Source organism: Myiozetetes cayanensis, unplaced genomic scaffold (assembly GCF_022539395.1).
Source record: "Myiozetetes cayanensis isolate MyiCay16 unplaced genomic scaffold, myiCay2020 scf4, whole genome shotgun sequence".
Classification (NCBI taxonomy): domain Eukaryota; kingdom Metazoa; phylum Chordata; class Aves; order Passeriformes; family Tyrannidae; genus Myiozetetes; species Myiozetetes cayanensis.
Genome location: NW_026087631.1, coordinates 48,772,524 through 48,796,259, shown reverse-complemented (window position 1 = coordinate 48,796,259; position 23,736 = coordinate 48,772,524). Strand labels below are relative to the sequence as shown.

The following is a 23,736-nucleotide window of genomic DNA, read 5'->3' as shown; positions in this document are numbered from 1 at the left end:
CTACTGTTTCTCAACTGGGAGTAACTTCTTTTACAGAGCTACCACCCCAAATTACACATCCTCTAATTTTTTTCAACTGAAAATTAGTGATAGTAGAAAGAGCCAAAGAGGATTGAGAGTATGAATGAGCAGAATGCTTCATTCTTCAAAGACGTAAATTCACACTTTCTGATGCTGTACTGTACTGTACTATCTGATGTCATTTCAGATACAAGTTTTGGCATCTTTATATAGCAGACTCCACTCTATAGTATCTAGGCACACAAAAAGGGAATTCCAAGAGAACATACTCCTTGGTGACGTTTACACATATAATTAGCGTAAAAAAACTAGCTGTTACAGTTGAAGGGCTGGCAGTTCATAGTTCAGCCTACTGTATTCAAGTCTCTCCTAGCATATGAGTAGGAGAGAGTGTATATTCAATTGTTAGGTCCTCCTCTTCTCCACCAAAACTTATTACACCTACCAAAACCAACACCTCTCTACCAATTTCTGTTGCCAGAGGAAGACCCTTCTTCCAGTACACCACAACAAATTCATGATTCTACAGCTGCTTATTCACATCCTATCTTTGGGATCTGTTTCTCTTTTCATTGACCTTTTATATCTTTGTTAAACTGCACAAAGCTGCACAGTCACAGTTCAAAAATTCAGAGCATTGCTCTTTCTCACAGAAACAGCAGGAACGGCATCATCATCAGCCTGGGGTTGTTTGATGAAATAAGTGAGAACTGCAAGGCACAGATTAGAAAGATAACAGATTTTAAGAGAGAGGTACAGTTGGATTTAAAGTTAAAGCAAATGCTGTAAGATTTTCTAGAACAATACTATACTTACTTTGGCAATATTTTTAACTGGTTTTCTCTAAGTTCCAATATCTGGAGTTTAGTTAATCTGTAACAGAAAGACATAATGAATTATCATGATAATCTGTACTTTATGACAAAAGCAATCTCTGAACTTATTCATATTACTGAATTTAAAAAACCCTTGAATTTAAAAAAAAGTTTGATTTCTTTTTCTCTAACATTACACACACATATTGTGCAAAAATTTGCATGTTATTTGAAATTCACTTATTTGCTGGGGTTTGGTTTGGGTAAACAACAAACAAACTAGATCTTGCCTGCTTTTATGAACATATTTGAACACATTTGTTTTCCTTCATCCCAAAGATTTTGAAGCACCTCACTGGATTAATTATAGGTATATGTTATCGTATATAGAAGTACACAGGAAGCATGAGGAAGGTAGGATCACTCTGCACAATTTAGGTTTTCAATTTCTAATACTGGAAACATATCAAACACTTTAATATAAAAGACCTCATCAGAAGAATACCTGTGGTCTTCCACATGAATAAAAACAATCTTTACATTTATTTTGGATTTCCTTCCATATTCTCTTTCTGGTCAGCTTCTTAATCCATTTTGATACTTCTGTTAAAGATGGTTTGACCTTTCCTTCAGTAAATCCTTGACTGCAAGATAAATAATCTCTAAATCCCAAACTCAACTGCTTGGTCAAAGTAAGTTCAAAGCAGTCTTGACATACAAGCAATGTACAACTCCCAGTGAAATTTTTTGTATCAGGACAGCAGTGACAAGACTATACTTCTTAAACAAAACACAGAAACTGAGTTTGGTTTAAATACAGATAGCACTGTAATGACAACTGTAATGAGTTCCATGTGTGATCCAATGACAGCCCTCATACAAAACAAAATAGGGCATTAAGCTCCCTGACTCAGAAAGGAGCTTAGTGAACAGACCAGTCTTTCCTTAACTAGTGCATTGAAAGGACGGAGAAAAAACCCTTAATTTTTACTAAGTGGTAAGAACTATACCTAAAGTAGAAATAAAAAGCTAAGAACAGTATCTATTTTTCCTCATTCATTCATTTTTCTATTAGTTTGAAAGTAGCCATGCCCACAAATAACCTAAGATGTAAGAATCACCTTGGAACGGAGCAGAGGTCAGAGTATCCAAGCACTGCAAGCAGTACTTGGCATCTGGTAGAAACTGCTGGAGGGCAACTGCCTCCTTCCAACTTCTACAAAGAGCCCCCAACAACCATCCTAACAGTGTTGAAAGAATACCCTAATAAAAATCCCATTCATGGTAATATCATCACTGTTCATCTAGGATGTAAGTGGGATGGACTTCCTCGCCCTCTTACCTTACCTGCACCCTAAGATATCAATCTGGTACAAAACAGAAGAATCCCCAGATGTGAACGGTCATTTTTGGATCTGATTTCTGAACTAAACACTGCATTAGGCTGCAGATGGTGTTTTACTTGGATTACAGTGAAAACAGCTACAGAATTTATATTTTTTCTTCGCAACATTTGTATGCAGTCAAATTTCTCTTGAACGCCTTGGAAGCAAACCTCCATTCATATGTAAACTACAAATATTCACACCCACACTTTGCTGACTTTAACCAAAACTGACAGAATAGCAGAACTGACTGTACTACACTTGTAATAAGCTAATTCTGTGAAGTGAAAGACTGCCTTTGGTGATAAAAAAGTTCATAGCTTTGTCACCTTGTTTCATGTGCTAATCCTTCTTCAGCTAACCCTAAGAAACTGAAGATATAAATTGTGAATTTCTTACCTGTAGAACTACACAGAAGTTACTAGGGGAACATTCTCAATCTTTCCTGGCTCGGAGATACAGGCTGTGTCTAAACTAGTAATTTTCTTGCAGTAACTGATGAGAAATACTGGACTGAAGCAGTTTTCACTTCTTCCATTATGACTGGAAGGGCTAATTCAAGTTTAAAATAATAATGCACATCAAATACTCAGTCTACCCAGCCTTTATATTGCTGGTGCTAAGCATTCAACATCAATCCACGCTAAACACCTAAACTACGATAACAGACTTGAAAAATTGCAGATTAATTTGGAAAAGAAATACAGAGAACCAGTTCACCTTACTAAAGGAAAAATTGAAGTCATAATAGCAGAATATATACTATATGTGCCATTCTGTCACAAAGATTTATCATACTTCTACAGAAATATTTAACTTCTGAACTTGGAAAACTCATCACCACAGAAATATTTGCACCTAAGCACAAAGCTGCAACAGGTATTACTTTTAGTAACTAAAAATATACCTTCAGTAATGGTCTAAAGATTATTTTTTCAGTATTGTTCTTTAATTGTAACCAACTGTAACTCACAAATTGCAGCTCAAGTTTTCAAAAAAATTAAATCTCTATGTGAACAGGTTGCCAGAAGACCAATATTCTCTCTAAATCTGATCTCTTAGAACTATACTACCTGTAAAACATATAAAAGAAACATATAGCAGATAAACTCAGAAACTTGCTGTTCAACAAGCAGTCATTCCTTGGAAAGCTAAAAATATTTCATAGAGAGATATTCCTTATTTTTCATCTCCTTTGCAGTTCTCCTAAAGCGGAATATTTTTATTTTAAATTGTAAATAAAATATAAAGGCAAGAGGACTGAAACATAGTGATCCTGTAGCAGGTTGCATGTCCAAAACTTTCAGCAAAAGATCTACTTACATATATGTAACTAAATTAAGTCCCTAATTTGATTATCACTGTACATTTATGATTTATGTAAAAAATATCTCAAAGTAGATACTACTAAAAACATCTACTACTGCAAGCAAATACTACTAGCAAGTTGTTGAGAAAGAAGATTTAAAGAAAATTAATTGCAACATCACAGTCAAAAGTCTCTGGAAGCAATATCCCATTATAGACAACATTCTCAGAGTTTTTAGAATGACACTGAAGATAAAATCCTTCCTTATCTTAAACACTCGGCAGTAAATAATGTTTCCCTTTTAAAAGCCTGTCTCAAAAATGAGAATGCAGTGAGTTTCAAGTTTATAATGCTCTGCTTATTTATTTGTGTATTTAAATGTAAATATACATGATGTATTTTGAGACAACAGGTTTGGTTTTCTTAGGTAAGCATAATCATTCTCACATTTCTGTGCACTGGTAAAAAGGTGGATGTGATCTGTGCCAATACCAATGCATTCTAATAAGAATTTGGGAGTGGAAGAAAAAAACCCACTTTATTACCTGAGAAATCCAAAGGAATAGGCACATTTAATCAAAAGTCTGATGATTTTTAGTAACTCTAAGAGGCTGGACCAGTACAACATCACTGAAGGACAGCAAGTATGCAATACTCATAGAAAGGGGGAAAAAAAATTGGATAATATTGACTTTAAAAGTATGCAAAGCTTTAGCACCACTTTTGAAGGTGAGAATAAAACGTAAAGATAAATGTAATAAAATGTAATAACATGTTGCACAGATACATAGTTTGCATTATAAAGTTTTCTTTCCCAAGCATCAGGCTGAATGTTACCAATAGAGGTGTTCAATACTTGTAATAGCAATCTTATAGGATTGGAAAAATGTTTGAGTTGCCTGATGTCACAGATTATACAAGTGATATAACAGGACACTGTAGGGAAAAAAAACCATACAACCTTAAGTACTAAACCAAAATAGAAAAAGGACAAAATGACATAGCACCAAGTCAAGTATTTAGGATTTCCTTGTAGGCATCAGCCATTTCTAGCTGAACTGCCCAATACATCAGTCAATCATGTGGGAAATGATATTAGGTAGCTGCAAAAAAGGATAATTGGAACACTAGAGCATAACCACAGACATTTCCATGAGAAACAAGAAGATAATCATGACACCATACAAGCCATGAAGAGATCTCAATTTGAATTCTAAATATAGCTATATAGGTCATCATTCTATGTCAAAAATAAGAAGAATTAAAACTGAAACTTATTCCAAGATTTATCAGACACACAGGAAAACCTACCACACCAGAGGCTAACAGGATTCTGTTTAGTCTAACAAACTGAAGGATATGAGAACACTAGAATAAAAAGCAGGTGAGAGAATGGGGGACGTATGAGAAATAACAACAAACTGTCAAATCAATGAACAGTCAGAGAGAAAGCAACATGGAAACCAGGTTTCTAACCTGAAACAGAGCATAAAAACTTTGTTAGTTGTATTGTGTGTATGTATTGGCTTAGTTTTTCAGAGACATTATTACTGCCAATAGTTGTCAGCAAGAGTGGGCAACATAACTCAGTTACTTCACATTCCCAAATAATGCAAAGTAATAGCTATAAGGCCATATATAAAAAAATTAATGCACCAAACCAGAAGCTGAAGGTTTGTCCATTATGGGAATAAATATCCCAAAAACTTCTACCAGAGTGTTGTTTTTTTTTATTTGTTTTTAAAGGAAGTATTCCCATATTTTAAAGTACAAGTTAAAAGACAGCACTAGAAAGTGTTTATACCTAGTTGTAAAGCTGTGGGGTGGCTGAGCAGCCTCATCACTTACAGAAGACAAGTACTCAATGTCAAAGGGATCTGAACTTCACTTTGAAATGGTATTTTACTGATTCATTGTTTTGTAATTTATTGAATCTAAACATTTATTTTCTTATAGAATAGTATGTATTCTGTACAATACCATTATTAGCAGGTAAACTTACATACATCCATAGTCTGAATTCCTTTAAAACAGATTATGAGAGAAGTCTTAATTTTAGATTCATTCTCCTAGTTACAAGCTAGGATGCTACAAGTCACTGGATTTTAATAAACAAGGTAGAATTCTTCATAACTCTGAAGAGAAACACTATATTGGAGAATTGGCTTTCAAATTGTCTTCAGTAACCAATTTATTCTTAAACTGTTACTACTTAACTTCACCATTTCACTAACCATTAAGCATTACAGAAGCTGACAGTCGTGAAGAAAAAATTATAATGATTTTTTTTCAGTTTATGTAAGATTAACTACTTAAAGGATCAACTGTGTCAACCTGAAGTCTCAAATTTCATCTTAGTTCCTGTTTTTTACTAAGAAAATATTGCAATTTGGATAACTATTAAAAACACAACAGAAAGAAGTAGAGGCAACCACGTTTATGTACATTCAAGATATTTGTTCTTCAATCTTAATGAGGACTTTTGAAATGCAAACTTTGTGTACTAGAAACAAGCACAATAATTAATCCTGCATAATAAACCAGTTTGTTAGCTCAGTGTGTAACAGATCTAGTGTTTTTAATCATTTATGAGGGAATGACTAATAACTGGATAGAGAAGAGCAGGCCAACAGCTCTGATTACAGATGACTAATAAACTAATAATGGTCACTAGTGGAGAGCCCCTCTGCTCATCCTCCATAGTACATCTCTGACAAATTGCAGCACTGTGTCTTGCGGCTTTGCCAGTCTTTTGTAAATTGTGCTGACCCAAATATAACAGCCTAAGGTAAATGTTTTCACTCAGCACTATGACTGCTTAACTAACAGATGCTTGCTGGACATGGAGAGGGGCAGGAGATGACAATCTAGGAAAAGAGAGCAAAAAATAAGAGCAAAGAGGGGGAAACAGCAGAAATTGCTAAAAAGCATGAGAAGAACATGAACTATGCTCATCTAGGAGTTTTCCTTTAAAGAGCATTATGCTTTCACTTTTGCTTCCAAGATTTAATCTGTTTTCAGAGGTAGGCGTTTAGTATTTATCTTTTTATTCAAGCTGTACATACAATAGTTTTGCACAGTCAGCACACCATAAATATGCCAAGTTTTTCAGAAATGTTCCTTACAATAAGGGACTTGAAAATTATAGTGGCGCATGAGATAATTTGTGCACCCAGTACAGGACAAGTAGAATAACAGTTGTCATTACTTGCTTTGCTCCAATTATTACATGATAAACAACCCAAATTTCAAAAATACTAAGTTTCTCATGCTTATCAGACTTGTGTTGTAAAAGAAGCAAATATGTGAATGAGTTTTATTTCTTGACTCTTCATAAGCATTCTGTCTGTCCTTCAGAAGGCAAATTAAAAACTGCTAATACAGATTCAGAGGATTTTTTTTCTGTAACTATTATGTGGCATAAATGGATTCAAAATGTACACGTTTTGCTTCAGAAACAGTAGAAACTGCTCTGCAAAAATTTAAAACTAAATGCAGATATTAAGTTTCATATTCCACCCACCTGCCAAAATTGGCTGGCAAAAACTCAAGGAAAGCATCATTCAGGTACAGCTGTGTTAGGTTTAACAGTTGAGAAAATCCATCTGGAAGCCTATATAGAAGTAAAAAAATGTAGTACCTTAGTTTCAATTACAATCAAGGCATTAAGTCATATTTTCTTAAGCAACGGTAAAGTACTGAAGTCCTACATATTGATAACACTAAAATTAAGGGGGTGAATTTCTACGAAATCATGCTAGACACCTGTTCTCTGTAAGTGTAGTTTCATAATTATTTAAGTATTGAGAACAACGTCAACAGGCAATAAAAACTAGAAATAAATGTAGTCTTGCTATGTATTTGTGACATCCTCACACTTCATGTGGAGAAGTCATTCATTAGAGACAACAGGATAGATTAAAACATACACAAACACATTTTCTCCCCAGAACAGTTACACTGGGCAAGGTTTGTATCTCTGGCAGTGCTACTTCTGGACAATTAATTTTGTCACTATATAAAGAGACAAGGAAACTTACTCATACAAGCGAAGTTCTAAAAACAGTGGTACAAGCTTTAAGGCAAAATTAATTTTTGCTACTAGGAAAGAAAACTCTTCAGATATTTCTCTACATTCACAGAGAAGTGACTGATTTTAACCACCTGAGAAAGCTACATGGTACAATGCAGCATTGTCCACATAGCCAATTAACTTGGGCAAAATACTTTAATGAGGTAGTCATAATGGATCACAGTGCAAGATATTAATGAAGGTGCTTCTCAGATAACTCTGTCCCTTGCCTCCAAGGGCTGGGATAAGTTTGAGACTCAGCAGTATTTGCACAAAATATAAAATATCAAAAAAATTTACAAACTTACTTTGAAATGGGATTTACACTTGCCTCAACAACCGTCAAGACTTTACAGTTTTTTATATTTTCTGGAAACTCCTGTATGCCTGCAAGATACAGAAAGAGGTAGAAAAACAGTCTGAAATTATTAGACTCCATTACACGCATAAAAATTATATACATAAAACCACTAGCCATAAAAACTTTGATTCGTTTAGCAACCGGTGGACTGGTTCTCTGATATTTCATTTTACATACAGTTTTCATTAAAGAAATACTCTTGTGCAATATCAATTCTTTTATTATTCTATTCCTAAAGCTTTTCATGTTGCAGTTTAGCAGGCCAGAGACACACAGGACACTAATAATTCTCGCTGCTCACCGAAACGTACTTAAGATCCAAACCTCAGTCCCACTATTATTTATTAAAGAAAAGGCATTTATACACATGGTAGAATGAAGTTTCCAAGACGATGTGTTTATCAAGTGCATGGCTTGTTTCCCATGAAATGGTAAGGCTTCAAATCTTCAAGTATATTTACAGTTTCATGGTTCTGAACAGATATCCCAAAACATGACACGTTTACTGTCAGCCTCTAGACTACTTGAAGGGAAAGACAAAAAAACGCTGCAGATGCACTTATGTCTGAAAATTGAAATAATAAGGAACCTCCTCTTTTTCCAAGGTTATCTCCAGAAATGCCAGAGTGGAATTGTAATCCCCAGATCTGCCTAATTTATATTTATCAGAAAGTGATAAAGTAGGCTTTGAATACAGAAGACAGGTATCCACCATGTCAGAAGGAAATCAGTATTAAATCATTCTACTATTCCAGACTTTCACCTCCATCTTACTACACCACAAAAAAAAAAACAAACAAAAAAACACAACAAACAAAAAAAAAAACCAACAAATGAAACCACTGTTGCCACAACTGCAGTTCCTTTTCCAATGTACAACTGCATTGCTCTTATATGCTGGGACAGGTGTTTTTGTTTGAAATAAATTTGTCATAAGTGCAATAACCATTCATAATGACATCCTTCCACTGGGATTAAGAATACACTGTTGTTTCCAAGAAAAACCCATATGTTAAAGTTTAAAACAACTTTTTTTTCAGGTAACAAATCTTAGGTCTTCATCTTTCCGTTAATACGTGTGATTGTGTTTATGAGTGCTTTATCAGGTATGTGGGAAGGGCAACCCGAACCCAGAGAACAAGACCACCGAGAAGGAACTATACTCTGTGGATGTTTGCGTTTGGACTAATGAGAGGATGAAATTTCATGCTGCTTTAAGTGATAAATGCAGTCCAGCTGCAGAGAGAAAGACAAGGGCAGTGTCACGTCTCACTCAGATTGGGAGGTGGGAGTTGGTTATGACTCTCCATGTATCTGTTTTGAGAATGTGGTGAAGCATCAACTGCTAAGTAATATTTTCACTTACATAAAAAACTACAAGATTATCTGATGCTAGCTTAGAGTTTGGTTCTTTCTGTTTGTGCAGAAACAAGATTGACCTGGTGTATTAGGACTTAAGAGATGGCAATACCCCCACCAAGAAAAACAGTGACAAAACACATACTTTAACCAAATAAATCAATTGGTGATGCTGAGTGGCAAAGTCACCATGCTGACTCTTCCATAAATTCTACCAAAGCAGTAATACCATTTCTTTTAAAGTAGACTTTTGGGTCTCTCTTGACAGGAACTTGTTCATCATACCAACTAATTGAAACTACTATTTTTGACTCATAGCAGTATTGCACTCTGTCACTGAGAGGTGAAAGGCATGAAAAGTACACTAAGTTAATCCAGGTATTTAAGCACATCTAAGTATCATGGATCTTTTTGAGAAATAGCTTTCTTGACTCAATAACAATAAAATACAGAAGCAGAGGAAACCAGGAAGAACTGAGCTATCAATGGTAATATAGGCAATTCCTGACAATTCTGGTTTATAACCACACATCTTCATGCATATGCACATATGTGTAAATACAAATCTAGCTTTATGTGTGTTTGCATACACACACACACATGAGTTCAGTGATGTGAAGTTTACTGGGGCTGCAAGCGGAGTCAAAGCAGAAGATGGCAACAGTGGATACTGATTCAATTCACTTCATTACTCAATACAAAACCAAAACCAAAATGCAATATTCATAATGTAATAAAAGTTTCATTTCTGGAAAGAAGTAATGATATTTTAAAGTCCAAAAAAGATTAGGAAACTACCACAGAAAGGCCACAACTGTATCTTACCTATTGCTGTCATATAGTCTTTGTACTAAGAGAAACACAATTTCAAGAAAATTAACTCAATTCCGCTTGCAGCAAGAAACCTCTTCCAGTAACAGATGGAAAACATTTAACATGATACAATATCTTGAGTCTGCAGAGATGAAGTTATGGATGATTTGTATGAAGGGGCCTTCTAGTGTCTAAGAATTACATCAGGACCTCTTTATTGCTGATGATGCCACTTCACCTTCTTAAAATAAGAATCTACGTTAATCAGAGTAAACCACTGCTAAGGTCTTCCTTGGAGGCAGACTTGTGTCTCAGACTCACTCTGAGCCTTTAGTTTTGCTATTTGAATCATGGTGAGAGATTCTCTAAGTTTAGTTTTTCTGAAAGATTGTCACACTACTGGCCTTGGCTTGGTTCTTGGATGAAAGACACCTCTAGTTCAACACGTTAAACCTTATGTTTTTAATATTAATACTAGTTTCCACTGCCTGTGTCAAGAACTCATAGAAGCACACAAGGCTTAAATTTGTGAAAACTACCTAGAAAACAAAACACAGCACATCTGGTAGAGAGGAGAACGTCAATGTAAACATATTCTCAAAAGAACAGCCAAATAAAATATTAGCTATCCAAATACAGACATGTTAAATCAGCAAGCTTTTCTACACCGTTGGTGGACTCTGCAGTAGTCTCATGTTTGACTATGCCTTGGGCAAGAGGCAGCAACAGTTTTAACAACAAATTAACAACAGAAATTCAACTGACATAAGAAACCTAACAATGAAGGAGACTGGAAATTTAATTTTGCTTCCTCTTCGAGCCAGGATTATTAAGGTACACATGATCTTAACCAGCCTCACTCAATAGTTTGGTATGGATACATGGCCATCATTCAGAGGAGCAGTCTAATGACAATGACAGCATGAAATATGCCTAATATTTGTAATACACACTCAGAAGACAGGGGGGGAAAAAAATCAGTAGACTGCTACTCTCTACAATGTGATAAGAACTTGCATTTACTAACCAGCTATATGACAGCCTTCTGACAACTTGTCCTCAGCTATACTCCTGCATGCTAGAAACATGCAGTTACTGTTGGATCAGTATTCTTTTGTTTCTCCCACAAAGAAAGTAAACTGAAAAAAACAAGTGAGAAAGAAGAGCAAGTAAGAAGGCAAAGAGACACTAGAAAAATATATGAGGGAAGAAAAAAGGGTTGTAGAAAACCCCTTATAAGAGGATCTGTTCCTCATTACTCTTGCTTTCCATCTATCCTCAGTGTTCTGAATATTGTTCCCCCCTAAGAAAGGTGAGCAGATCTCAAGGAACTCTGTGACCACAGCTTTCTGCAATCCTTTTGTAATGCTGTGCTAATTTATCTATTTGACAGCCACCTCAATCCTTCCATGAGCATCTGATTAAATGAGTATTCTTTTTTAAATCCCATTTTTCTTCTGTTTTCTTACTGCTTTCTTTATACACTGATACTCACAGATTTTAGAAGACAATGCAAAAGATCAACTAGTCCGTTGAATCGTTATCCCACTTTCATCAAAAGCAGCATATGGACAGGTTCTTCATCCTATTATTTCCTACTTTACATGATAACCACTGCCCCCAACGCATTTCAGTGCTCCAACTGATTTACAGATCATGCTTACTGTTTTCCAAAAAGAGTACACTTGTGGACTATGACTATTTGCAGAGCACAATAGCAGAAAACACAAAATTTGCTCATTATCTTTAACCACCAAATCCAAACTGAATGGGCAGCAAAGTACTTTTTGTAGCATGGTTTCCCCATAGAAGTTAGATTTCTGTAATAGCTTTAAATATTTACTTGTTTGTTCCTTTCTCCCTCTCTTTGCAAATTTCAGGCACTTTTAAACTCACTGGCCAGTTTCGACCAAAACCAACACTTTAAAAAAATTAAAAAAAAAAAAAAAATTAAAACAAAAATTAAAAAAAAAAAAGGAGGGAGGCAAGAACTGGAAGATAGTTAAAGAAAATCTGGTAGTAAGGTAAGGGAGAATAATTTAAAACTCTTGTCTGGACAAAGCCAAAAGCAGAAAGCACTCATCATTCAGAACTCCATTTGGCAAACACTCGCCAGCTAACCAGCCTAACCTAGGAAATAGTATTCAATCATGATCCAAGACCAGCTATGGCACATGCCCAAAGGACATACCAAAAAGGTCACAAAAGGATTTCAGGTCGATGGCCACAAATTTGGAAGTAATCAGCCTCAGTTCTGGATCACGTAACATGGCTGAAATATGGAATTTCACCTGATTCCTAACTCCCTGCAGAACAATGATTGTTTTAGAAGAGCCTGTCAGAGCAAGTGTGCACAAATGTCGTTCTGCCTGGATTAACGCAGTTCTAAGCATAATTGGGGTCCCCCCACCATCTGGAGTTATACACATCTCCTCCCCTACATGGCACAATCCTATCACGAGGGTCAGTGTAACTTGCAGAGTAGAAGAGAAAATGGGGACAATTTTTTCTCTCCATCAGATAAGATTTTTCCACTCAATTCTGTATTTATAGAAAATTGTGCAAGTCACATCCCCTGTTGGGAGAATCCTTTACTGCAATGGATCCCAGAGCTGACAGCCCCGTATACTACTGTTTCAGCCCTACTGCAAATGGGGGCTTACTCTGGTGCTCATACTATACTTATGTAGTCATATTTTTCTTCAGAAACAAATGCTAAAACTAGTATGCCCAGACTTCAGTTATAGAAACTACTACTGCTATAAAGAAGTAGCAGTGCCTACGAATCAAGTTACACCTCTTTTCACAGAGAAATGCTTTAAACAGGCTTGAAAAAGAAAATAATATTCGTTCAATTCCTAGAAAAGCACAAAGAAAATCACTAATACATGAGATACCTGTGGAAGCCATATGGCTGATATCCCCAAAGGATCAGCAGCTTGATCTCAGTTTGTGGGCAATGTGAGGAAAAAAAAAATTCTCTTCAAATAACAGCACACTAAAAAGGTTCTCTCTGGCAAAATAAATGAAACTACAGTGTGCTGCACATCCATTCCGCTTTGTAAGTGGAAATATACTTACACGTATAGAGGACACAGAGTCAGACATATAGGCTCATTTTGCGTGAATAAAAATGTAAACTCAATTACCTACTTCCTTCTCTCAGCTAGTGTCTATTCATCCTGGTTCCAACTTCTGGACAATCAGCTCCACCACAAAAAGAGGAGCTTTTGTTTTTCTTCTCCTCAGGCCCCTGCTACAACTGTCCTTCCAGACAATATGGATCAAAACAGCATTCAAAACATTTTCAAGAATACATGCCACAACTCTCCCAAAGATTATGAAAAATCTGTGTGCAAGACCTGAAATTTTAAAGCGAAAACTTAAAGTACCATTCACGGTCTATATTCTTCTATATTTACGTAATTTACTTTAATTTGGAATTTCTGCTTAACTTCTAAACTGAAACCAGCACTTTTCATTATTCAAAGTAAGCAGTGTATTAGAGCCCAAACAATTCAATGCACATCTTTCCTTTTGAACATTCACTCCTCTTCCCAAAATTCTTAAGAGGATTCCATGAAGTAGCTGGTTTCAGATCAATCAGCATCTCAGGTCCACAAGATACAAGGCTCACCTGTGGGACAGCACTAATACCTTTCTGCTTAGACTTTCTGGTTTTGGGCTTCTTATTGCTTTTATATACGTATACTGGCACAGCTAAGATAGTGCAGCAAACCCACAAGAGTCTTCCAAGCATTTGTCCTCGAACCTTTCGGAAGCTTTGGTTTTTAGACTAAGGTATCTCTAGGTCTGTTCTAGCCTTTATACAGTGTAAAGGCAAAGGAGTGTGAGCAGCAAGACAGGTTCCTGAATGCCTTTTCTGTGGAAAAAAAAAAGAATTGCCAATAATTCTGCTTCTTGAAGGCATGCCTAACACACCAATTTACATAAAAATAACATGCCAGGGTAGGGTAGAATTGCAAAATGTGGAACACTAGAAGGGTTGTGGGCAGCAGTTGTGTTCATAACGCTGTCTTGGACAATTACCAAGGTTCATGTGGATTTCACTATGCCGAATTCACGGATGGAGCACTGTTGAGTACCCAGAGTAGCACAAAACTGAAGTGTAACATAAATATTTAAAGCTGCTTTGCACATCTCTGGCCCTTACCCTGGGCTGCAAATTCAGTACTGTCTGTCCAGTCACTTTTAGTTGCTAGATGAGGACTGTCACTTAGTTTTTGTAACAGGCTGTGCTTTAAGATACAAGCTTCTCCTTTGTTCAGCTGGTAGGTAAGGTGACTGGCGACAGCAGTGACAGCACCAGTTGCTATGCTAAGTTCAGGGTGGGCTAAGCACTCGTTTGAGGTGGGCAGGGGGGTCCTGGAATCAGGGGGAGAATGAGTAACAGCTGACTTGTCAGGAACCAGACAGGTCCCAGCAGCTCTTGCAAGTGAAGTTGACAGGGAGAGAGGCATAGGCAGGGGCAGAGGAGATTTAAATGGCTCCAGCGAGTGCGAGTGACTAGGAGCCTGACACCAGGGTGCAGCAGAAGGATATGGCATGCCGTTCACAAGGAAGGGCATGGAGCAGCACCCTTGTTTTGGCATCAAAATAGGTTTTACAACTACGGGGTTGGGGGTGAAACCCAGACAGAGAGACCACAGCCTCCCCAGGTAGATGCCTACACCCCAACAGACCTCCCAAAAGCTCAGAGAGCTACCCAGACCCTGAGCTGCAGGGAACTCCAGAATCTCCAAGTCCTCCTGGAGCCCGCAGGCAGAAATGAGTGCTACAGGTCCAAGTGTGCCCAGACAGACAACCTTTCCAGGAGGTTCCACATTGCATGAAGAGCTCACCAGGCAACATACTATCTGGGAATCTGAGCAGGAGATTGATGCCTCATGTTATGCTCTCACAGAGGCACGGTGATAGCCCTGCTTTAAGTCCTGGAAAGCTGAAGGTCAGTTAGCATCCAACCCTGAGCCAGTAGGCTCAGCTAATTCACAAGAGAAGGTAGACTGGACTCTCAGCTCAGCTCAGAGCAGGAGAGTGTTCCCTGGGCTACTAATGTGCTCCTAAAAAGGAGATACAATGCTCTGGAGCTGGAAGAAGAATCTGTGATAGGTAGTCAAGATCAAGAAGAAAATTCAAAGTTTGTACAATCAGCTTCGGGGTGACCTAAGACTGCAGTACCTGAAGGAGCCTACAAGAAAGGTGAAGAGGGACATTTTACAAGAAAGTGTAGTGACAGGATGATGGGGAATGGCTTCAAATAGAGAGTAAATTTAGATAAGATGTTAGGAAGAAATTCTTTACTCTGAGGGTGGTGAAATAGTGGCTGCCCAAGGAAGTTGTGGATGCCCCATCCCTGAGAGCATTCAAGGTCAGGCTGGACAGGGCTATGAGCAACCTGGTCCACTGGAAGGTGTCCCTGTCCACAGTGGCGACTTGAAACTAGAAGATCTTCATGGTCCCTTCCAACACAAATCAGTCTATTCTATGATCCTATTCTACACTGTCATTACAAGTAAATCCACACCCAAAAAGCCCCTAATTACTTCTACAATATCTTTTCTGTGTTACAAAAATTTCTTTTGAATGCAGGAAGAGATTTTTTATTAAACTTTTTTCAGAGTTTCAGATATGTACACTCAAATTTCATATTTAAAACCTTAACTGCACTGAAATTCCATTTTATTAGCATCCTGTTTTACACAGAGATCTTTTTATTCTGAACAGACAGATCCTTTTCAGTACTTCAAGACAATATGTTTAAGAAAAAATACTAAAAACACTTGAATAAAAAACTTCAAATAGAATGGCTGCCTACATTTGGGATAAAATTTATAACCTCTATATAATGATACACTATAGTAGAGCTACAGGCTCAGAAGTTTGCAGGAAACCAATTATCTTTTATTTCACTTTCATGGTTGATATAAACCCCCTGTTTCTGTTTGTCCCTTTCACCTTCCAACAACATAAGCAGAGAAACAGCAAATTTACAGGAAGCTATTTCTGTATTCAGGATCTTCCCCTCTTATTTGCTTACAGAAAGTAAAACTTGGATCTGTATCCCTCTAGTAACTATGAATAATTCTCAATTCCTTAAAAAAACATATTCCTAAGTATACCGACATAACACTAGATAGTTTCCTGAATTCTCATTCTCCAGTTTCTCAACTTCTGGCACTCAGTGTGCTAAAGATAGTTTGCCAAATCAACAGATTATTTTAGAACAGTGAAGAAAACATATTTGATCTACATTTGCATCTGTTAACAAAATTCTTTAAAATTACTGCCTGAAGGTAGGGGGGTGAGGGGAGGGGAGTGTTTTCTTGGGTTTAGTTTGTGTATTTTTCCATGAAGAGTCCTTGCAATACAGATTGACAAACTGACATGTTTACATTTGCTGTAACATCAATATGAAAGAAAACACACCTTAGTATCTAAGAGACTTTTGAAGGTACCATTATTTCCAAAGCCCCATGTTACTTTTGGTCTTGCTAATTATTTTCTGATTGTGCTGTTTAATCCTCCAAAGACCTGAATAATGTGGAACTTAAAAATTCAATCTTCTTCTTTCACCACCAGCATGTATGTAGGGAAAAGCAGATCATCTCACTGTTTCCCACTAGACTAACTCCACAGTCACAAGCAATTTCAAGTGCATTTCCCAGGCTTCCAGGAAAGCCTGCTTTTCCTGGCAGTCACCTCATCCTAGTTTCAGTCCCTCAAATCACTTGATTCTCAGAAGTTAACTGTTCTGTACATTTACATACACCATCATACACTGTATATAAATGCTTTCCCCTTCTGCACAGATAGTCAGAACTATTTCCTCAGCAGTCTTCCAACAGTCCTCCAGTCTTCTAAGGCTGGCATTCCAGAGTCACAAGGAAAGGATGGTCCCCTGAAGGCTAACAAACCCTGAAAGAGACTGATTTATGGATAAAGAGTGGGTTGCAGGGTTTTTTTCATGGGTGGTGGGTTTTTCTCCTGTACAGATGTCAATATATAAATAAGTTGGCTATCATGGCTAGGCTTCACGAACAAAGATTTGAGAGGGGCTCTACCCACGCTTGCTACAAGCGCGCTGATGGCTAAAAAGGCCAATGCGAGATAGACAAGTCCGGTTGCAGAAGGCACAGCAGAAAGACTCCCCAGGTGATATCGACAAGATGTGATTGTTTCTGTGTTGTCTTTTCTCCTCGAGAGTGATCCTGCGTGTGTTCTCAAAAGCAGCAGCAGCGTTATAGATGGTGTGTCTCCAGGCCTCTCAATTGGAGGCCAGGGTAGACCAATGGTGGTGATCAATATGGCCAAGGCTGAGGGATTGTTCCAGGCAGTCCTTGTATCTCCTCTTCAGGGCTCCTCTCTTGCGGCAGCCAGTGGCAAGTTCCCCATATAGCACGATCTTAGGGAGGCAGCAGTCCTGCATCCTGGAGACGTGCCCTGCCCAACGCAGCTGTGTTCTCAGCAGCATGGCCTCAATGCTCGTGACTGCTGCCTGTTCAAGGACAGATGTGTTGGTCACATAGTCAGACCAATGAACGTTTAGGATTGTACGGAGGCAGCGCTGATGGAAGTGTTCTAAGAGACGCAAGTGGTGGCGGTAAATGGCCCATGAAAGTTGGCTATGCAGAATTAGAAATATTTTGATTTTACTTTAGCTTCATAAATAAAACACTCATTTTTTTTTTTATGCTGGTCTTATATTCTATGCTGCAACTTCTCTTTAGGATGTAAGACATCAGGTTCCAGTACTGGCAGAAAAGGGCATCTCTTGATGCTTTCTACAAGGATGGATGTAATTTCTGGTATAGGAACATATGTTACTACTTATTGTACCATTTGTTCAAGTACCATTTCATCTTCATGACTATAACAGCATTAAGCTTTAGCTAAAAATTTCAACGCTGAAGTATACCTGGAAAGAAGCAGTGGCATACCTTTGATATTAAGAGTTCACAATAGCCTTGGGAATTAGGTTAAAATGCCATAAAAAGACAGCAGAAACACTCACTACCAAAACCTACAGCATTTATTGACTAATACCAATAAATTACAAAGGCAGAGTTAAAACTAACTCTAGTCTATGCTTGCTGCACATATAGCAGCAATTTGGTATTTTTAGGCTACACTTGTGCCATGACCGCTTCAGAAGCCATGAAAAATACATTCCAAACCACACTCTTGTACAAAGATTTCTGTGTGCTCCACAACACACAACCATTAGAGACTTGTACTCCATAACTTGGCATGTCTTGAAACATACATCACTAAACTGGCAGAGTAGTCAAATGAAGACTACTAAATAAAAACCCCATCTGTCTGGCCAAATAAGAGAAGGTGCAGGGCACTGGGAGCATACAGGGAAACATGCATGTCTCCTGGCTTCCTGTATTTTACTAAATTTTCCCTAGGCCTCTGCGTTTGGTCACTGTTGGAGTCAGGACACTAGACTAGATGAATCTTTGGTCTCATTAAATATTATTAGATATTCTTAAGTATCCACATGTGCATATCTGCTATGTCTCTGTTACAAAGTTTTATATATTGTGTGTACAAAACCAGGTAAATTTAAATCAGAAATTAAAAGGGCAAGATTTTTCATGAGCTATTAAAGCACATAAGGATTGCTTTCATGGACTAATACCTTTTATGTAACAAATGTGGTACCTTGAAAAATCTCTGCAATTCTGATCTTTCATCTAAACATCAAATATTATGCACACACACATATATATGCATGTAGTTCTACCTAGAAAACTGGATACTCTCCTGTGCAACAGGTATCACTCCGAGCCAGACTGCAATTCATGAGGTAATCTGAAACCATTTTAAAACTGAAGCTTAGTTTTTCATTTTTCAATCAGCTCCTTAAAAATATAAATACTTTGGTCAACACATTTGATTAGGCCTATGCCACAAATGGTTCAAATATCTTACATGAAAATCCTATTATATTTCATGTATGCTAGTATTTGAAAACCAAAGCCTAAATAACTACCCTTCTAAAACTATAACCTTTAAAACTAAATGCATTTTTGATCTAAAGGCATCTGCACTTAAATTTAGCTCCATCCATATTAGAAGAAAATACTTAATGGTATATCAATACTGCAAGAACAATAGAGGAACCTTTCACTTGCCACAACCGCAGGAATCTGAAAAACATAATGAATTATTTTTGAATTTGGCATCTCTCATCACCCTGCATTACTGAAGACTAATCTCCATTAAATGGGTTTTTTTATAAATTACAGGAAAGCAGTCCCTGTGCTTCCCACAAAGGCTACACTCTATATTCTTTTGATATGCAACAAATAAAAAGGAAGAAGTGGAGACTTTGATAAATTTTGTTACTCTCAGAAAACTAGTAAAACCCCTTCTATTAGGCTCTACTACAGACATATATCAGAACAATCATGGACATTGGGAACTTGAGTAGTAAATTCTTACAAAGAGAAAAGGAGACATAAAGGAGGAGAATAAGCTTGCAGTTGTCAAGAGAAAAATATTCTGTGGTTGCAACAGTGGAGAGGAATAGAGAAAGGGAAAGGCATTGGAGCCAACAAACTGAAGTCTCAAATAATACCAAATTTATTACAATAAACAGCACTATTTCTTAGTTCACCCAACAGGAACAAACAGGGACCCTGATTTGGTTGGTTTGAGTTTTACAGAGGTTTCAGGACTACTGGGAGACAACATGTCTCCCAGTAAACAAGCCGGTGACCTCAGGACTATTTTCTATGTGCAAGACTGGTCAGAGAAGCTATCCAAAGTGTGGTAAGACTTAAAACAGGCACATGATAATAGTTTAAATAAGCTTGTACCCTGTCATTTCTCTAAAGGGTGTTAAAAAAATTCCAAACCTCTAGTTAACAGAGCTTCACAGTTTACTGGGATACTGTGTCACACGCCTCAGAGAACAAGTGCTCTTTCAGCAACTCTCTGAAGGTTTAGCTAAAGGCCATTCCATTTTGGACAGATAAGTAGCTCCCTAGCTCCAGCTGCTTATTTAAGTACATGAGCTGTGGAATTTGCCAGCACTAGTACTCAAATCCCCCTTTGCTGCTTTTAGGTCTTCTGCACTGAGAACTTGTGTTGCCAACAGTTAATACTTTCAACGTTTAGTCTAGGACAAAAAGATGATTCTTTCTCTGTTGTGTGTTACTATGACAATTTAAGGCCAGTGTTCTTTAAGAAAGACTATCTATCGATCAATTTATCACACTAAATGCTGTGTTCACTAGGTAGAAATAATAAAGTAACAGTTTAAGTACAGATTGGGCTACAACAGACAACCAAGGAGAATGCCAACTCTTCAACAACTGGAATGTTTTCTTAATAAAGCAGAATTTATTTCACTTTGTGGAGTCATTATTAGCTAGCAGCCCAAACAAAACAATGAATTGAATACGAGAAAACCTTTGGAATATTTATGTAATTATTTTCAAATGTTATTTCAGTGAGAGGTCCTCTTCTTTCACATTGAATTAGTAAGAGACTACTATCTCATCCTCTTCAATTAGCATGGCAACTTTTCTCTCAAATAAGTCTCACCTAAGTCTGATGACAATATAAACTACTTCAATTTCCTCATAGTTGCATACATCTGCCAGCTAGCCAAAGCAGCACAATCCGTAAAACTCCACGTATAATGTTGGCTGATGACATTTAATTTATAAAAGGCCGACTCACACAGAATGATAGATTTTTAACAGACAGATAAGTGTACCAACTCATGTCCGTGGACACAAATACTTTTCCTCGCACAACAACGATTACCATCCCCAGAGCACAACAGCAAAGCAGCCAAGCCCTACTACAGTTTTTTGACAGCTTTTAAAAAGAAAAAAAAAATCAATTTCTATATGAAAAAAATACAGTAGAATTCAGCAAAATTTTACAAACTCTTGTGCAACTGCTCTTCAACATAGCGACAAATAGCAAAAGTTACTAACAGCAATATTTGAGCTTATGCACTTTGAGAGAAAAACTACTTGACAGTATTGTTTTTCAGTAATGAATCTCAAAGTACAAACCAACCAGTTTGAGAGATACAATTAAGTATCACAATCAGATCACAAAAAGCATCATTTATTGTAAGCAGGGATTTAGAGCAGTAATTTAAAAATTACTAGCTGTGTAGCTTAGAGAAATTATACTTTCACTGGTGTCTTTGTACAGTTAATGGTGATTTGCCTTTTAGTTACCCCAATATAATAAGCAAAGTGACTTACCATTCTTGCTGACATCCAGTTCCCTGAGATTAATGAGATTTGCAATGGATGCTGGCAATGTGGTTAGATCATTGTCTGGCAAACTCAGCTTGTGTAGAGACTGACAGTTAAAAAGTTGCTATTGAAACAAAGAAAAAAGTGCATGTGACTTTCTCTCAGTTTTCTCTACATAGCTTTTTTTTTTTAATCCCTTTAAACTTCTGACCTCACGGCCTGAAGGTCAGATTATTTAGGGTTTTTTACTACAAAAATTTTACTTAACTAGTTTCATTGAAAATTGACTAAGTTCACAATGCTTAGGAGAGCAAAAAACTGCAAATGGTCACAAGCCTGCAGCTACGCTTAACCCTTCCTACAAACTCCTTCCAGTATCAGAAATTGTGACCTGTAGTTACACACAGACCTGCAAATATTGCAAAATATTTTCCATAATAGACATGCAATGTAAGACTCCAGAGGTAAACAGAGTTTACTGAAAGAAGAAATTTAAAAAATTGATAGACACATCTTTTAAAGTCAAATAGTTCTGAAACACAGAATTTCAGTAGGTATTGATCTCCTCTAAAAGTTCAAATTTCATTATATCTTACAATATTTTCTCCCTTCATGCTTCCTACTTCACGTACAAAAAATTCCAACAAAATTATCATGAAAACTAGTGAAAGTTTGAGATACGGATATAGAAAACTATTTAATCTCTTCTATATACATGCATTACCACCTTTATCAAATACTTGCTCAGAGCCAGATCTCTTCTTATATGCAAGGTACCTAGAGATTCTTACCCAAAAGCTTTAGAAACTGACAAAATAGGGCAAGTAAGATTAATGTAATGGAAGAAAAATCTTCAAATAATATGTAGGAAACTTACAGATAGTACAAAACAAATAACTCTAAGGAAGCTGTTGAAAAGATTCATCTAAACAATTTATGAATATTCCTTTCCTGACAATTTTTGAATAAGGTTATTAATAAATACCCTGACTTAGTATTCTTCTCTTCTGGAATTCTGAGAAAAGATCATAAAAAACCAGGAAGTGTTCAGTGACTAAAAATTTATCCCAATCACCATCACAGCAATAGGCTTAGTTGGACCAAAGTTTTTTCTCTCTCTCTCAGCTACGAGGCCATTATTTCAACAAGAAACTGTTGAACAAGCTCCATTCATGTAACATTGGCATATACCACCTCAGAACAAAAGCAAACATAAATTAGCAAGATGGACAGTTAAAGGAATGAGCTTTAACTTCTCTACTGCTGTTTCCAATTCCTCATAAATGCATCTCTGTTAGAACTAGTTAATATCATTAAGGTTTTGAAGAGTTACAAGTTACTTAGGATATATATGGGAAGGACAACTTTGATGAGCTCGTATTTCAGAGTCACTCCTTTATTTCAGGAATATATTAAAGCCCTTTTCTGAAAACAATAATCCAGACTCTTGGAATCATTAGAACTTTCCCTGATTAATCAGGTCAAAGCACATGCAGCACAAGGAATTGCAAGATCCCTAAAGGAAAATGAGAGGGAAGGGAGCTTTGAATGGTGTTGACTTCGTAGTTGTTACTTTTGTTGTTGTTCTTTTTTAGTGTTTACATATCCATAATGACTGCTAGTAAACCATGGAAGTCATATAATTAAAGACTATTTTACTGCAGAATTTCAATTTCTTCCAAACAGCAGAGTGAGGGAAAAGTAAAACTGTTACAGTTTCACCTTTTTAGCTCAAATGCACACTACAGCACTTGGCATAAACAGGGTACCTTTTCAGACATTTCAGATGCCCAGTCAGTTTTGGAACTGAGACTGTGCACCACCCTTTCGTGTGAAGTCAACTCCTCCTCTCTCCACTGCAGTTTGCTCATGCTGTGCCCTCAGGCAGTCAGCTAAATGAAGGAGCTATACTGTAAGAACTGAGATTTGAAGTAAGGTGGAATTCTGAAAAGATTCAGGGCAATTAAAAAAATCCAAAAGCCACACACACTGATGGGTCATTTCAGTGATCAGGCTGACAAGTAGCCCCAAGCCAGCTGTGCTGTCGCATACAAAAGCCAGCAGATGACAAAGCACCACTAGGGGCAAAGAGAAAACATGAGTGGGAATGTCTTAACCAGGTTTCCGAAAGCTAGGGCTTCAGAAAGAGAGTGTCTGATAAGCACTGCACCCTTCATATTTGAAAGGGCTTAATTAAAAGCCTTTTTCAGAGTTAAAAGACTAAGTAAAAGGGAAAACAAATAACAGCTTGAAACTCTGGCTCTAAATTGGCTAGGATCATTTCAAATATTACAGGCCTTCCCTTAGTTCCTCTATGGATAGTTTTAATATCAGAATTTCTGTCAAATT

The 23,736-nt window shown here is 37.1% G+C and overlaps 1 protein-coding gene across 6 annotated transcripts in view; it reads right to left on the bottom strand.

Moving 5' to 3' along the window:
• ERBIN (erbb2 interacting protein) overlaps positions 1-23,736 on the bottom strand; it is a 113,177-nt gene that overhangs the window by 37,661 nt on the left and 51,780 nt on the right. For all 6 annotated transcript variants that reach the window (XM_050330045.1, XM_050330041.1, XM_050330046.1 and 3 more), the window contains 4 exons: positions 21,394-21,511; positions 7,911-7,989; positions 7,054-7,143; positions 838-894 (listed from right to left, as the gene is read on the bottom strand). In XM_050330045.1, the coding sequence (XP_050186002.1) occupies positions 838-894; positions 7,054-7,143; positions 7,911-7,989; positions 21,394-21,511 (344 nt within the window). The remainder of the gene's footprint in view (positions 1-837; positions 895-7,053; positions 7,144-7,910; positions 7,990-21,393; positions 21,512-23,736) is intronic.